The following is a 14,594-nucleotide window of genomic DNA, read 5'->3' as shown; positions in this document are numbered from 1 at the left end:
ACCATCACATAGTGTATAAGCCAGGAAAGTCCCGAAGGGACACCTGTGAAGACGAGCAGAACTCCATTCCCTGCAGCCCTCACATCCTGGAAGCTGAGGTTCCATCGCACGGACGAAGACTGAGGATGACGGCGAAAGATGTGCTTTTGATTGTGTTTATTTACATGTGTTTTTATATTCAGGAAGGTAGAGGTACCGACACTCCTAGCTGTGAGGTATGCATTAAGACTACGAGAACAGGTAACCATATTTCCCAAACCCTAATCTGGCATTCACAATACGAGTGTAAAGGAGATGTATCGAGATGTAGATACTTAAATATAGATTATAGTGTGTGCCATTTAGGAGTAGGAGAACCTAAGTGCTTCAGTCCGGAGTATCAGCCTCGTACAATTTGGTTGACTCTCAGGAATGGAGATCCTCAGGGGACCCTAATTAATAAGACGGTGTTAGAATCCGTACATTCTTCGGGTGTTCTGCTATTTGATGCGTGTAAAGCGATATCGAGTGGTAGAAAGCCGTGGAATGTATGTGGGGATCTTAGATGGGAGAGGACGTATGGGTCTAACGATAAATACATTTGTCCCAGTAGCAAAAATAAATATGTGAGTCCTAGATGCCCAAATAAAGACTATAACTTCTGTCCATATTGGTCTTGTGTGGGGTGGGCGACTTGGGGACAGACAGTAGATAAAGACATGATAGTGACTAAGTTGCCGACTAGCCCATATTGTAAGTCTATGGAATGTAACCCAGTCCATATACTTATTAATAACCCCGACAAGTTCTTAGATAAGTATGGCAATTTATTTGGGTTTCAGATATACGGGACGGGTTTAGATCCTGGGACATTATTGTTTATAGGGATAGAGACTGATACGGTATCCTCCCAGACTCATCAAGTATACCATTCCTTTTATGAAGAGATGAGCATAGATAATAAGATCCCCCATAATGCTAAAAACCTGTTCATCGATTTAGCTGAAAGTATTGCCGGTAGTCTTAATGTTACCAACTGCTATGTGTGTGGAGGTACTAACATGGGAGACCAATGGCCTTGGGAAGCAAAGGAGGTAATGTCCGGTTCTGAGGCAGTTGACCAACTAATATCTACACAAGCCGATTATCATATGAGTGTTAGAGGTAAATCTGAGTGGAGATTAAAGACCTCTATCATAGGTTATGTTTGCATAGCAAGGAAAGGAATAATGTATAATACTTCTGTAGGAGAATTAACTTGTCTAGGGCAAAAAGCTTATGATGATGATACAAAGAATACAACTTGGTGGTCGGCTTCAAATGTCTCAGAACCATCTAACCCGTTTGCTAGATATGCCAATTTAAAGGATGTGTGGTTTGATCTATCCATCACATCTACCTGGAGAGCCCCAGCAAATTTGTACTGGATCTGTGGTAAGAAAGCCTATTCGGAGCTGCCACAGGACTGGGAAGGGGCATGTGTGTTGGGTATGCTCAAACCATCCTTCTTCTTGTTACCGATTGAAACAGGTGAGACTTTAGGTGTTAAAGTGTATGATGTGAATCATAGGAAGAAAAGGGGACCCATAGAGATAGGCACCTGGGAAGATAATGAATGGCCTCCCCAGCGTATCATAGACTATTATGGGCCAGCCACGTGGGCTGAGGATGGTACCTTTGGTTATAGAACCCCTATTTATATGCTCAACCGTATTATAAGATTACAGGCGGTGGTTGAGATTATCACTAATGAGACATCACAAGCGCTCAATCTTCTAGCGAAGCATAACACCAGGATGAGGACAGCAGTCTACCAAAATAGATTAGCCTTGGATTACCTTTTGGCAGTAGAGGGAGGTGTATGTGGGAAGTTTAACCTAAGCAATTGCTGTCTTCAAATAGACGACGAAGGGCAAGCAATAGCTGAGCTTACTAGCCATATGGTTAAACTAGCGCATGTGCCTACTCAGGTATGGAAAGGGTACAATCCAAGTAGTTGGTTTGGTAGCTGGTATGAATGGTTTGGAGGGCTTAAGGCAGTGGTAGGTGGAGTCCTACTGATTTTACTGTTGTGTCTACTCCTACCGTGTCTTATACCCTTAGTAGTTAGATCTGTGCAAAGCCTGATAGGAAGTATAGCAGAGAGGAAGGCTGCTGCACAGATAATGGCGATATATAAATATAAGGCTTTAGATCAGGGAGAACCAATGCAGGAAGATGAATGTTGAAGATTCACATCATAAGATAAGTCTGGTCTGGTTCAAGGTAACTTGCGGTGTAAGCAAAACTAAGGTTATGTGATGCCTCAAGTAATTGTAAAATATCAAGAGGCATCAAAGGGGGGAATGTGGTGGAATCTCGGTAAAAATAAATTTAGTAGGCCGAGATTACCACGTGGCATGTGTACGTGCATATGCTGACGTATCGATCAGTTGGTTGCACGAGGCAAGATACGATCAGTAGTGTACGGAGCATGTGCAAGAATACAGGATATAGTATTCCCCCTCCTCCATTGTGCTGGACAAGCCATGCGGTCAAACAGGAAGTTAATTCTTATTTGTGTTGATTGGTTAAGAGAATGTGCGGGTGGAGCTTAATATGGGAGGAGTTATATGCCTATATAAGGAGCCTGCACTATTGTCCGGGGCTCAGAATTTGCTGTATTTTGGTGACGCTAGTCCCTCTGAGTCCCGATCGGTGATCCAATAAAGAATCTCTTCCTTCCTGAAGAAACCTGTGTCCATCTCTCTGTGCTTGGCTTCCGTCAGTTTCTCCGGTATCAATAGAGAGAAAGATACCACACTGAAAATAGTGGCAAAGTAGTGAAAGCACAGGAGGGAGGGGGTTAATAAAGAAAGTCTAAGCTCTAAGAGAACCCCAGCGTTCCCTCACTTTCCCAAAATAACTAAATCTCCACACTGACGGAATTGCTAACTCCTAAGTAGTGAGCTGCAAAAGTCAGCCTAACGGTAGATATCTCTGCCTGCTCTAAGAGTTTCTATCCTGACTAAAAACAAATCGGTTGTATAAAGATCTTGAGAAGGGTGAGTGGGTATGAAATATTAAATCACACAGGAGCGTCCTCCCTATCTGTCAAAACCACCCTCCCTTCAGTTCGTCCCGACGCGCGTTTCGCCGAGTGTCAGTCGGCGAAACGCGCGTCGGGACGAACTGAAGGGAGGGTAGTAGTGAAAGCACAGGAGGGAGGGGGTTAATAAAGAAAGTCTAAACTCTAAGAGAACCCCAGCGTTCCCTCACTTTCCCAAAATAACTAAATCTCCACACTGAAGGAATTGCTAACTCCTAAGTAGTGAGCTGCGAAAGTCAGCCTAACGGTAGATATCTCTGCCTGCTCTAAGAGTTTCTATCCTGACTAAAAACAAATCGGTTGTATAAAGATCTTGAGGAGGGTGAGTGGGTATAAAATATTAAATCACACAGGAGCGTCCTCCCTATCTGTCAAAACCACACTCCCTTCAGTTCGTCCCGACGCGCGTTTCGCCACTATGTTAAATGTTGTATATATTGTATATTAATATTGTTTTTGTATTTTATTGTACACTAACTGTAACAATGCAATGATTTGTGGACCCAGGACATACTTGAAAACAAGAGTATCTTTCCTGGTAAAATATTTTATAAATAAATAATGCTGCAAGTCAGCACCATGGCTGCTGTGCATATTGTCAGTATCAATAAAGATTTAGCTGTGTGTATATTGTCAGTATCAATAAAGATTTAGCTGTGTGTATATTGTCAGTATCAATAAAGATTTAGCTGTGTGTATATTGTCAGTATCAATAAAGATTTAGCTGTGTGTTCGTTGTCAGTATAAATAAAGATATGAACTGCGCACATTTTTAGTATAAATAAAGATATTTTAAGGTACAACGAAAAAAAACAATGTGCGTGTGTGTGCTCGTGTCCCGCCCTTTGAGTGACAGCTCCCGCTGCCAATAAAAGTGGTGGCCCCGCCCAGGTCCCTCCTCTTTCTCGCAGTAGCTGCTGACATAGAAGGTGCTCGGTCCTTCCGCCGAAGCTAAGGCCTGATCTCAATCCGGCGACTAGCACCGTTTATCTCAGCCATCCGCCACTCGCTCCCCGCCCGATACACTCAGCCATGGCCTCCGTGTCCGAGCTCGCCTGTATTTACTCCGCTCTCATCCTCCATGACGACGAAGTCTCCATCACGGTGAGAGCCCGGGCGGGGGAGGTGTAAGATGGCGGCCGCCGCACGGCATGCTGGGAGACAGCGCGTGTCCTGACACAGGGGGTCCATGGGATTACTAGCCGGGACCTGCTATGGGGGGGGATTGGGGAGCCCTGGGTTAGTGGGGGGCTCTGTGTTTGGGATCAGGTCATACAGTGGGGGGCCCTTGGTTAGTTAGGGGATCAGGTCATACTGGGGGGGGGGGCTTGGTTAGTTAGGGGATCAGGTCATACTGTGGGGGGGGGGCCCTTGGTTAGTTAGGGGATCTGGTCATACTGTGGGGGGGGGCCCTTGGTTAGTTAGGGGATCTGGTCATACTGTGTGGGGGGGCCCTTGGTTAGTTAGGGGATCAGGTCATACTGTGTGGGGGGGCCCTTGGTTAGTTAGGGGATCAGGTCATACTGTGTGGGGGGGCCCTTGGTTAGTTAGGGGATCAGGTCATACTGTGTGGGGGGGCCCTTGGTTAGTTAGGGGATCAGGTCATACTGTGTGGGGGCCCTTGGTTAGTTAGGGGATCAGGTCATACTGTGTGGGGGGGCCCTTGGTTAGTTAGGGGATCAGGTCATACTGTGTGGGGGGGGGCCCTCGGTTAGTTAGGTGATCAGGTCATACTGTGTGGGGGGGCCCTTGGTTAGTTAGGGGATCAGGTCATACTGTGTGGGGGGGGGGGGGCCCTCGGTTAGTTAGGTGATCAGGTCATACTGTGTGGGGGGGCCCTTGGTTAGTTAGGGGATCAGGTCATACTGTGTGGGGGGGCCCTTGGTTAGTTAGGGGATCAGGTCATACTGTGTGGGGGGGGGCCCTCGGTTAGTTAGGGGATCAGGTCATACTGTGTGGGGGGGGGCCCTCGGTTAGTTAGGGGATCAGGTCATACTGTGTGGGGGGGCCCTTGGTTAGTTAGGGGATCAGGTCATACTGTGTGGGGGGCCCTTGGTTAGTTAGGGGATCAGGTCATACTGTGTGGGGGGGCCCTTGGTTAGTTAGGGGATCAGGTCATACTGTGTGGGGGGGCCCTTGGTTAGTTAGGGGATCAGGTCATACTGTGTGGGGGGGCCCTTGGTTAGTTAGGGGATCAGGTCATACTGTGTGGGGGGGCCCTTGGTTAGTTAGGGGATCAGGTCATACTGTGTGGGGGGGCCCTTGGTTAGTTAGGGGATCAGGTCATACTGTGTGGGGGGGCCCTTGGTTAGTTAGGGGATCAGGTCATACTGTGTGGGGGGGCCCTTGGTTAGTTAGGGGATCCGGTCATACTGTGTGGGGGGGCCCTTGGTTAGTTAGGGGATCAGGTCATACTGTGTGGGGGGGCCCTTGGTTAGTTAGGGGATCAGGTCATACTGTGTGGGGGGGCCCTTGGTTAGTTAGGGGATCAGGTCATACTGTGTGGGGGGGCCCTTGGTTAGTTAGGGGATCAGGTCATACTGTGTGGGGGGGCCCTTGGTTAGTTAGGGGATCAGGTCATACTGTGTGGGGGGGCCCTTGGTTAGTTAGGGGATCAGGTCATACTGTGTGGGGGGGCCCTTGGTTAGTTAGGGGATCAGGTCATACTGTGTGGGGGGGCCCTTGGTTAGTTAGGGGATCAGGTCATACTGTGTGGGGGGGCCCTTGGTTAGTTAGGGGATCAGGTCATACTGTGTGGGGGGGCCCTTGGTTAGTTAGGGGATCAGGTCATACTGTGTGGGGGGGCCCTTGGTTAGTTAGGGGATCAGGTCATACTGTGTGGGGGGGCCCTTGGTTAGTTAGGGGATCAGGTCATACTGTGTGGGGGGGCCCTTGGTTAGTTAGGGGATCAGGTCATACTGTGTGGGGGGGCCCTTGGTTAGTTAGGGGATCAGGTCATACTGTGTGGGGGGGCCCTTGGTTAGTTAGGGGATCAGGTCATACTGTGTGGGGGGGCCCTTGGTTAGTTAGGGGATCAGGTCATACTGTGTGGGGGGGCCCTTGGTTAGTTAGGGGATCAGGTCATACTGTGTGGGGGGGCCCTTGGTTAGTTAGGGGATCAGGTCATACTGTGTGGGGGGGCCCTTGGTTAGTTAGGGGATCAGGTCATACTGTGTGGGGGGGCCCTTGGTTAGTTAGGGGATCAGGTCATACTGTGTGGGGGGGCCCTTGGTTAGTTAGGGGATCAGGTCATACTGTGTGGGGGGGCCCTTGGTTAGTTAGGGGATCAGGTCATACTGTGTGGGGGGGCCCTTGGTTAGTTAGGGGATCAGGTCATACTGTGTGGGGGGGCCCTTGGTTAGTTAGGGGATCAGGTCATACTGTGTGGGGGGGCCCTTGGTTAGTTAGGGGATCAGGTCATACTGTGTGGGGGGGCCCTTGGTTAGTTAGGGGATCAGGTCATACTGTGTGGGGGGGCCCTTGGTTAGTTAGGGGATCAGGTCATACTGTGTGGGGGGGCCCTTGGTTAGTTAGGGGATCAGGTCATACTGTGTGGGGGGGCCCTTGGTTAGTTAGGGGATCAGGTCATACTGTGTGGGGGGGCCCTTGGTTAGTTAGGGGATCAGGTCATACTGTGTGGGGGGGCCCTTGGTTAGTTAGGGGATCAGGTCATACTGTGTGGGGGGGCCCTTGGTTAGTTAGGGGATCAGGTCATACTGTGTGGGGGGGCCCTTGGTTAGTTAGGGGATCAGGTCATACTGTGTGGGGGGGCCCTTGGTTAGTTAGGGGATCAGGTCATACTGTGTGGGGGGGCCCTTGGTTAGTTAGGGGATCAGGTCATACTGTGTGGGGGGGCCCTTGGTTAGTTAGGGGATCAGGTCATACTGTGGGGGGGGGGGGGGCTTGGTTAGTTAGGGGATCAGGTCATACTGTGGGGGGGGGGGGGGGGCTTGGTTAGTTAGGGGATCAGGTCATACTGTGGGGGGGGGGGGGGCTTGGTTAGTTAGGGGATCAGGTCATACTGTGGGGGGGGGGGGGCTTGGTTAGTTAGGGGATCAGGTCATACTGTGTGGGGGGGGGCCTTGGTTAGTTAGGGGATCAGGTCATACTGTGTGGGGGGGGGGGCCTTGGTTAGTTAGGGGATCAGGTCATACTGTGTGGGGGGGGGGGCCTTGGTTAGTTAGGGGATCAGGTCATACTGTGTGGGGGGGGGGCCCTTGGTTAGTTAGGGGATCAGGTCATACTGTGTGGGGGGGGGGCCCTTGGTTAGTTAGGGGATCAGGTCATACTGTGTGGGGGGGCCCTTGGTTAGTTAGGGGATCAGGTCATACTGTGTGGGGGGGCCCTTGGTTAGTTAGGGGATCAGGTCATACTGTGGGGGGGGCCCTTGGTTAGTTAGGGGATCAGGTCATACTGTTTCTCGGTCTAGAGACTCTAGACTGATACAGCTGGAGTTTCTCACACTGAAACAAACTCAGAGCAACACAACTGCTCCTCCTTGATTGCTGCATGTAGTATGTACATATCTTGGTGTGTGAAGATGTTTGCTGGTGTTATGTGCTACAACATTCACTGCTTATTGGTGGCTGGCATTTTAGGGCAGCACGTGTCTTTAAATTAGTTGGCATGAAGTGGAAATGAATAGGTCTCTGATACAAGGCCCAGCTTCCGTTTGATCACCCTGTCTGGTTTCATTACAATTAGAAAGGCCTAAATCATAGGGACTAGCTAAGAATCACTAGTGATAGCACAACCACAGTCCTGGATCTCAGACAGGTAGCGTTACGATGTCCAGATGCTGATGTGGCCATGTTACGTTCAATGTTTGTGGGATCTTGCTGATGAACATGGTTTTCTCAAGTTATGAATATACCCACATGTTCAATTCAAGGAATTTAATTGGGTTTGTTAACTTAATTGTTTATTGATGGGTGCTGGTGATGGGCTTAGAGGAAGTCTCCAAGCACCATAACTACAGCTTGCTTTAGTGGTTAGATTGTGAAGAGAACCCTCATGTTCTCCTAGGGTAAGTAGGTTTGACTTTACTAGGTGTATAAAGAGCGTTTTCTGCACTCAGCCAGTAATCTAAGCCATGCACAGCCAGGCTTGGTACAGGTGATTACTGTGGGGCCCCTTTAACCCTGGGAGGGTGCCCCTGCACCATAGTCACGATGGCAGGATGTAGTGGTTATGGTTCTTGGCATGTTTTTAAAGTGTAATGTTTGGTGTAGTTATACATGGTTACATTTTAATAAAGTCCAGCATTGGAACCAAAAAACTGCAGGAATTACAAATGTTGCCACAGTGGAGAGAAACCCTTTATCAAATTTCTCCTTTAATCCACAATCTGTTGCCCTTTTTACTATATATTCTTTAATATTCTACTTTCATTTTAAAAAAGAATTGAACAAATCACAGAGCATCCAGACATTGTTTCAAAATCACAGGGTCTGATAAAATGTCTCTAGGCGACCATTCCACCTTTTTTTTTTTCTTCTACTGTGAGGAACCCTTTGGTGTCTGGCACTGGCCTCGTGTCTCTGTATGTGTGGTGTACGTACAGTATAGCGAACACATGGGAATAATTATCGGGTCAGGTTTTTCAGGTAGTCTATTCTATTTAGACGTCATGTTTCCAGTTTATTGGTGACCTGTCTTGCCATCAAAGCTGCCAGTTATTGTCCTGTCCTGGCTCACAGGTTTTTCGAATGAAATGTGTGAACTGTATTAAAGGACCACTATAGTCCCTGGAAAACAAACTCGTTTTCCTGGCACTATAGGGTTATTAGGTACCCCTTCAGCCACTTGCCTTAATCCAGTGCTTGGCTCCCTTGGCGCTGGTGACCTCTCCTCCCCCTACCGACGTCTGCTCTGCATGCGCGGCCACAGTCGTGCGCACATTCAAACCGCCCATAGGAAAGCATTACTCAATGGTTTCCTATGGACATCCAGCGTATTGCGTTGAGGATTGCCGAAGTGCCTCTAGTGGCTGGATTAACCCTCAATGTAAACCTAGCAGTTTCTCTAAAAATGCTATGTTTACAGCTGCAGGATTGAAACCTGGGGGACTTGGCACCCAGACCACTTCATTGAGCTATAGCGGTCCTTGAATTCAGGTTTTGCTAGGACATGAAATACAAATTGAACGGACTGTAGGACAGCAGCATTCACTACGGTTGGTGTCAGGGTTCTATATAAATGTGTTCATGGGCGCCATTCTGTCCATTTGGTTGTTTCCTTTTTGCTGTGATGGAAATGGGGGGTGTGGGGGGGGTGTGTGTGTGTGTGTGTGTAACGTAATGAAATCCTAAATGGAGATTCACTCGCCAGCTGAGGTTACGATATTGTATGTAACATCTTACATTATTGTTATATTATATTGTTTGTAACATCTTACATTATTGTTATATTTTTTGTAACATCTTACATTGTCTTTTGTCTACAGGAAGATAAGATCAATGCTCTTGTTAAAGCAGCAAATGTCAACATTGAGCCTTTCTGGCCAGGACTGTTTGCCAAGGTAATTCCATCCACTGTGTACAGTCTCCCCTTTTTTAATTGAGTGCAAAGTGTTGATATGAGTTTATTATGCAGGAATTGTGACCGTCTGGTTTAACACTGACCTTGTATTCCTCCTGCAGGCTCTTGCCAACATTAACATTGGAAGCCTGATCAGCAACGTTGGTGCTGGTGGTGGAGCACCCGCTGGCGCTGCCCCTGCTGCCGCATCTGCTGGCGCTGCTGCTCCAGGTAAACAAATTTATTTTACAATTTAAAGTGTTGGCGCAAACAGCATGGACTATCCAGCAAATATCGGAAACGCTTACATTCTGTAGGGGCTACCTGGTGCAGAATAGTCACAGAATGCACATTAGCTAGCCCAGAACTCTCATTACTGGCCAGCTAATGACCTGGCAGGAGGTGGTTATACCTCTGGCAGGTGTGATTTTTACTCAGCTGTTTCAGACTCCAAGCACCATAACCACTTCAAATCACTGTCATTGTTTGGAGTAACCCTCTAATGTAGGAGACACTGTATTGATTTATTTGTTCCCTCAATAGGGGAGGGAGACCACGCTTGCCTTTATTGACAAGGATATACCATGTCCGAGTACTCGGCAGCCGAGTAGGTTTAGATGTGAATGATAGGATTCCTTTATCTTTGTGGTAGTTCCTGTTTATTCCTTCACGTTCGGTTTCTACTTGAAGTGTGAATAGAATGTTAACAGATCTTTTTCTTCCAGCTGAGGAAAAGAAAAAGGAAGAAGAGAAGAAAGAAGAGTCGGAAGAGTCTGATGATGATATGGGCTTCGGTCTGTTTGATTAAAACCTCTTTCTAAATGGACTCAAAATAAAGAGAAAATTGTTTATAAATGGATCTGTCTCCTTGACTTCCATAATACATTACTGCAGCCCAGTAATGTTACACGCTGCATATGTCTCTAAGGACATGAAGTTAAACACATCTGCCATAACATCATTTTTACAGTTTCTATATGTCCAAGTGGCAGAGATGGTAGCTGCCAATTACTTGCATAGGATTAGGGGTATTTTTGTTAAGGAATTACACCAATACCCAAATAAAAATAATTTAGGGGATATACCCCAAATGAAACATGCATTTTAGAGTATATTTATATTTGCAAAACCTGCAGTTCTATTTTCCGAAGCCTTTACAAGCACTCTTCTCCTAGCCCCGCCCAGACTTTCTGTGGCTGTCCAATCAGACTCTCAATCCAGCTCAATGAGAAGCCTTTGCGAGGCAGGTACTCTGGGCAATCAAGTTTATTCCCACTGAGCTAACCAAACCAGGAAGTAACAGGACCGGGTGTGTGATTGACAGCCAGAGCGTGTAACAAGGAACACTATAGTCACCTAAATTACTTTAGCTAAATAAAGCAGTTTTAGTGTATAGATCATCCCCCTGCAATTTCACCGCTCAATTCAGTCATTTAGGAGTTAAATCACTTTGTTTCTGTTTATGCAGCCCTAGCCACACCTCCCCTGGCTATGATTGACAGAGCATGCATGAAAAAAGAAAACTGGTTTCACTTTCAAACCGATGTAATTTACCTTAAATAATTGTATCTCAATCTCTAAATTGAACTTTAATCACATACAGGAGTCTCTTGCAGGGGCTAGCAAGCTATTAACATAGCAGGGGATGAGAAAAGCTTAATTAAACAGAACTTGCAATAAAGAGCCTAAATAGGGCTCTCTATACAGGAAGTGTTTATGGAAGGCTGTGCAAGTCACATGCAGGGAGGTGTGACTAGGGTTCATAAACAAAGGGATTTAACTCCTAAATGGCAGAGGATTGAGCAGTGAGGCTGCAGGGGCATGTTCTATACACCAAAACTGCTTCATTAAGCTAAAGTTGTTCAGGTGACTATAGTGTCCCTTTAAGTTATCAAAATTATTTCTATTGTTTTTTATTTATACAATGAGAGGGGACACTTCACACATACATCATTTTGACAAGCTAAAGTGCTGTAGAGGTTTGGAGTGTCCCATTAACACACAATGCAGTCTTCACCACCCTTACCTCCCAATGTGACAGACACAGGTGAGGGAGCAATACCTCTTACTTTCAGAGGACTATCAGGTGGTTGGAGAGGTACAGGTGGTCTTCATTTTTAGTTGTAGTGGTGACAAGTCCCATATACTAGGTAACTTGTCCTGTGAGGCCTGTATGCTATGGGAAATATATAGAATCAAGTGTACACTCAGTGTAGGAAATTAGTAATAAAAACCCACCACTGGTGTGCATGTGGAGCGCTTACAATTTAACAAACTCACCCCTATGGGTTAACATACACATGTATGAAGACGTATATCGTAACAGTGTATCTGCAACAAATATAAATACAGAAAATGGTGCAAATAACGTTTTAATAAATGTAGTGAGAAAATATAATCTATATGGTCCCACTCACATGTAGCAGAGCCCTATAGGTTAGGCTCAAGTCTCAACAGCCTGCGTTTACTTATGGGAGAAAAAAAATCCCCAACTGTCAGAATTGCTGGAAGGGAGAGCGAAAATCCAGCTTCCAACAAATATTAACAGGGGGTGTGCCCATACAGAAAGGTATACAGCTCAAATTCCATGGTGTATACAATATCAATGAACAGAAAAAACAATATTAACAGTGAAAAAGGTAAAAAGCGGTGCTACCCATACTGGGTCTAGATATTAAGTGGAGTCTAGCTAATATAATACAAATGTATGTGCCTGGTATTCAATAAGTTGGAGAGACAGAGTGTGGGTTACCAAAAACCTGTATGTTATTATTAGTACCTAGATTGTAAGGGAGATAAACACTCCTCTAGGTCTAAAAACAGTCGCAGACTAGATAGGACAGTAAAATAATGTATTATAAACTGTCTTCTTATGGACTTAGTTCATATAATAATATCAAGTGCTACTAGTGGTAGGAGCAACCCTGAATAGAATGCTAAGAAATCAATTAACTCTCAGTCTGGAGTGCCAGATATCTTACACCTGCATCTGCTGCTACAATGGCAGCAAGTGTGGAGGTGATGAAAAAACACCTAAATCAGCCACCACTTATAAGCAATAGCTAGACAGTATCCAAAACAAGGATTCGAAGAGAAAAGAGAGAAATGCTGTTATTATATATACTTCACAAACTCATTAGTAAAATATATGTATCCCAAAAATCTTTTGTTTCTAAATTTTAAAGTGCCACTGCATGCACATAAAAAATGTGTGAAAAACAGAGAAGAGAGGTATGCTCCTACACATAGGGTTTTAGTGAATAGATTTCTATTGTTTGCAACCTAGTTCAATGATGATTTGATATAACAGATAAAAGATAAAATAAGATAAAATAAAAATAAAAAAAAATGCTCATTATATCCAATTAAAAAATTTCTGTAAATAGGAATGGACTTGTTAAAGAAAGGGCATTTGCCCAACTCTAAAATGGACAAACTGCATTCTAAGCCTAGATTCGAGGACACGCCCATTTTGTGACGCGATATGTGACATGTCATGCCACGTGACCGGACTCCGAGAACAGAGCACTCCTACATTCAGCGGATCACAGCTGTTAATTAGAGGACAGCTGATTGGAGGAGAGACTAATTGGAGGACCATACAGGAACAAGAACATGAAATTAAACGAAGAACAGCAGCGAACACATCACCGATCGAGAAAGCTGTTTGAACACAGCGAAACGCGTCTCGGCAGGAGGATTGAAGATTCCATTCACTGAATTTAATATATAATCACTTTTAATGATATTTATATTTTGGTTTAAACTGTAAGTTTTTTATACTTATTCAATAAATGTAGTTTTATTTGGAATCCATCTCCCAGTGTTGCTGCTGAAAGAAGGGTGGTAGCCTCCTTAAAGGCACAGACACTTTTACACCTGGAGCCAGGTATAGGGCTCCTTATCAGGTGAGAAGCCATTTTGTTTGCTATTTAGCACTACATATTGAAACTATCTACACTAGGGGTTTCCCCTTTCCCCTTGTTTTTCTTCTTTCTCATGTATGCATAAGGACTTCTTGACGCCGTAAGGATCGATTGGGTATCGTGTCACCATAAGTACACGCAGGCTGTTAAGACTTGAGCCTATCCTATAGGGCTCTGCCACAGGTGAGTGGGACCATATAGATTATATTTTCTCACTACATTTATTAAAACGTTACTTGCACCATTTTCTGTATTTATATTTGTTGCAGATACACTGTTACGACATACGTCTTCATACATGTGTATGTTAACCCATAGGGGTGAGTTTGTTAAATTGTAAGCGCTCCACATGCACACCAGTGGTGGTTTTTTATTACTAATTTCCTACACTGAGTGTACACTTGATTCTATGTATTAACCTATAGGGTTGAGAGTCACTATGTTTAGTGGTAGCCGCTATTATTGTTCATTTCATCACTAACTGGAAGTGCCTTAATAACACACATTCTGTATTTTATGCTATGGGAAATGTTCAGTCACTAGGAATCCTTGACAGTTTATTCAAAACATCAGCTTTTTGTTTTATACTGCAATCATTCTAGATAACTAGTCTGGTTTTATGGTCAACCTGCAGATACCCTCAGTTGATTTGAACAAAGTCTGTCTACTAAGGAAATGTTCGTTTACAAGTTTTTAATCAATGTGGAATAAGGAGTGTATACAAGTCTAGTCCTAAAGGGTTAACAATCTCCTCTCTCCTGATTTCCATTTCACATGCAGCTCAGGTAAACGGTCATTATCATCCAAACTATTTCTGGCCCCCGACACTTCAATGAATATACCAAGGGCTGGGTGCACTCTTACCTTACTGCTAAACTTTCTTTTTGCAATTTAAGTTATGGTAGAGAAGCCATAAAATGCACAATGAAAAGAGAATTTGTATAGTGAAGCAGGAAGATTGAGATTCTTGTACCAATTACAGACCAAAATGGTACAAGTGCAAAAAATTCCAATCAGAGTTCCTGTCCATAAATCAAATACTTGGGGCCATGTTTTTGTTATTGAAATAAATAACCTGAAGG

General features: G+C 45.2%; 1 protein-coding gene across 1 annotated transcript; it reads left to right on the top strand.

The window, feature by feature from the left end:
• The first annotated feature begins 3,952 nt into the window (after positions 1-3,952).
• Positions 3,953-10,445, top strand: RPLP1 (ribosomal protein lateral stalk subunit P1). Its single transcript, XM_063450251.1, has 4 exons — positions 3,953-4,171; positions 9,513-9,587; positions 9,709-9,817; positions 10,312-10,445. Exons 1-4 carry the CDS (start codon positions 4,100-4,102, stop codon positions 10,392-10,394), a joined length of 339 nt encoding a protein of 112 aa, XP_063306321.1. The 5' UTR covers positions 3,953-4,099; the 3' UTR covers positions 10,395-10,445.
• Positions 10,446-14,594: the final 4,149 nt, after the last annotated feature.

This window comes from Pelobates fuscus, chromosome 4, assembly GCF_036172605.1.
Source record: "Pelobates fuscus isolate aPelFus1 chromosome 4, aPelFus1.pri, whole genome shotgun sequence".
In the NCBI taxonomy this organism is placed as follows: domain Eukaryota; kingdom Metazoa; phylum Chordata; class Amphibia; order Anura; family Pelobatidae; genus Pelobates; species Pelobates fuscus.
Note: the sequence above shows the minus strand (reverse complement) of the source record. Positions and strands in the feature narration are given on the sequence as shown.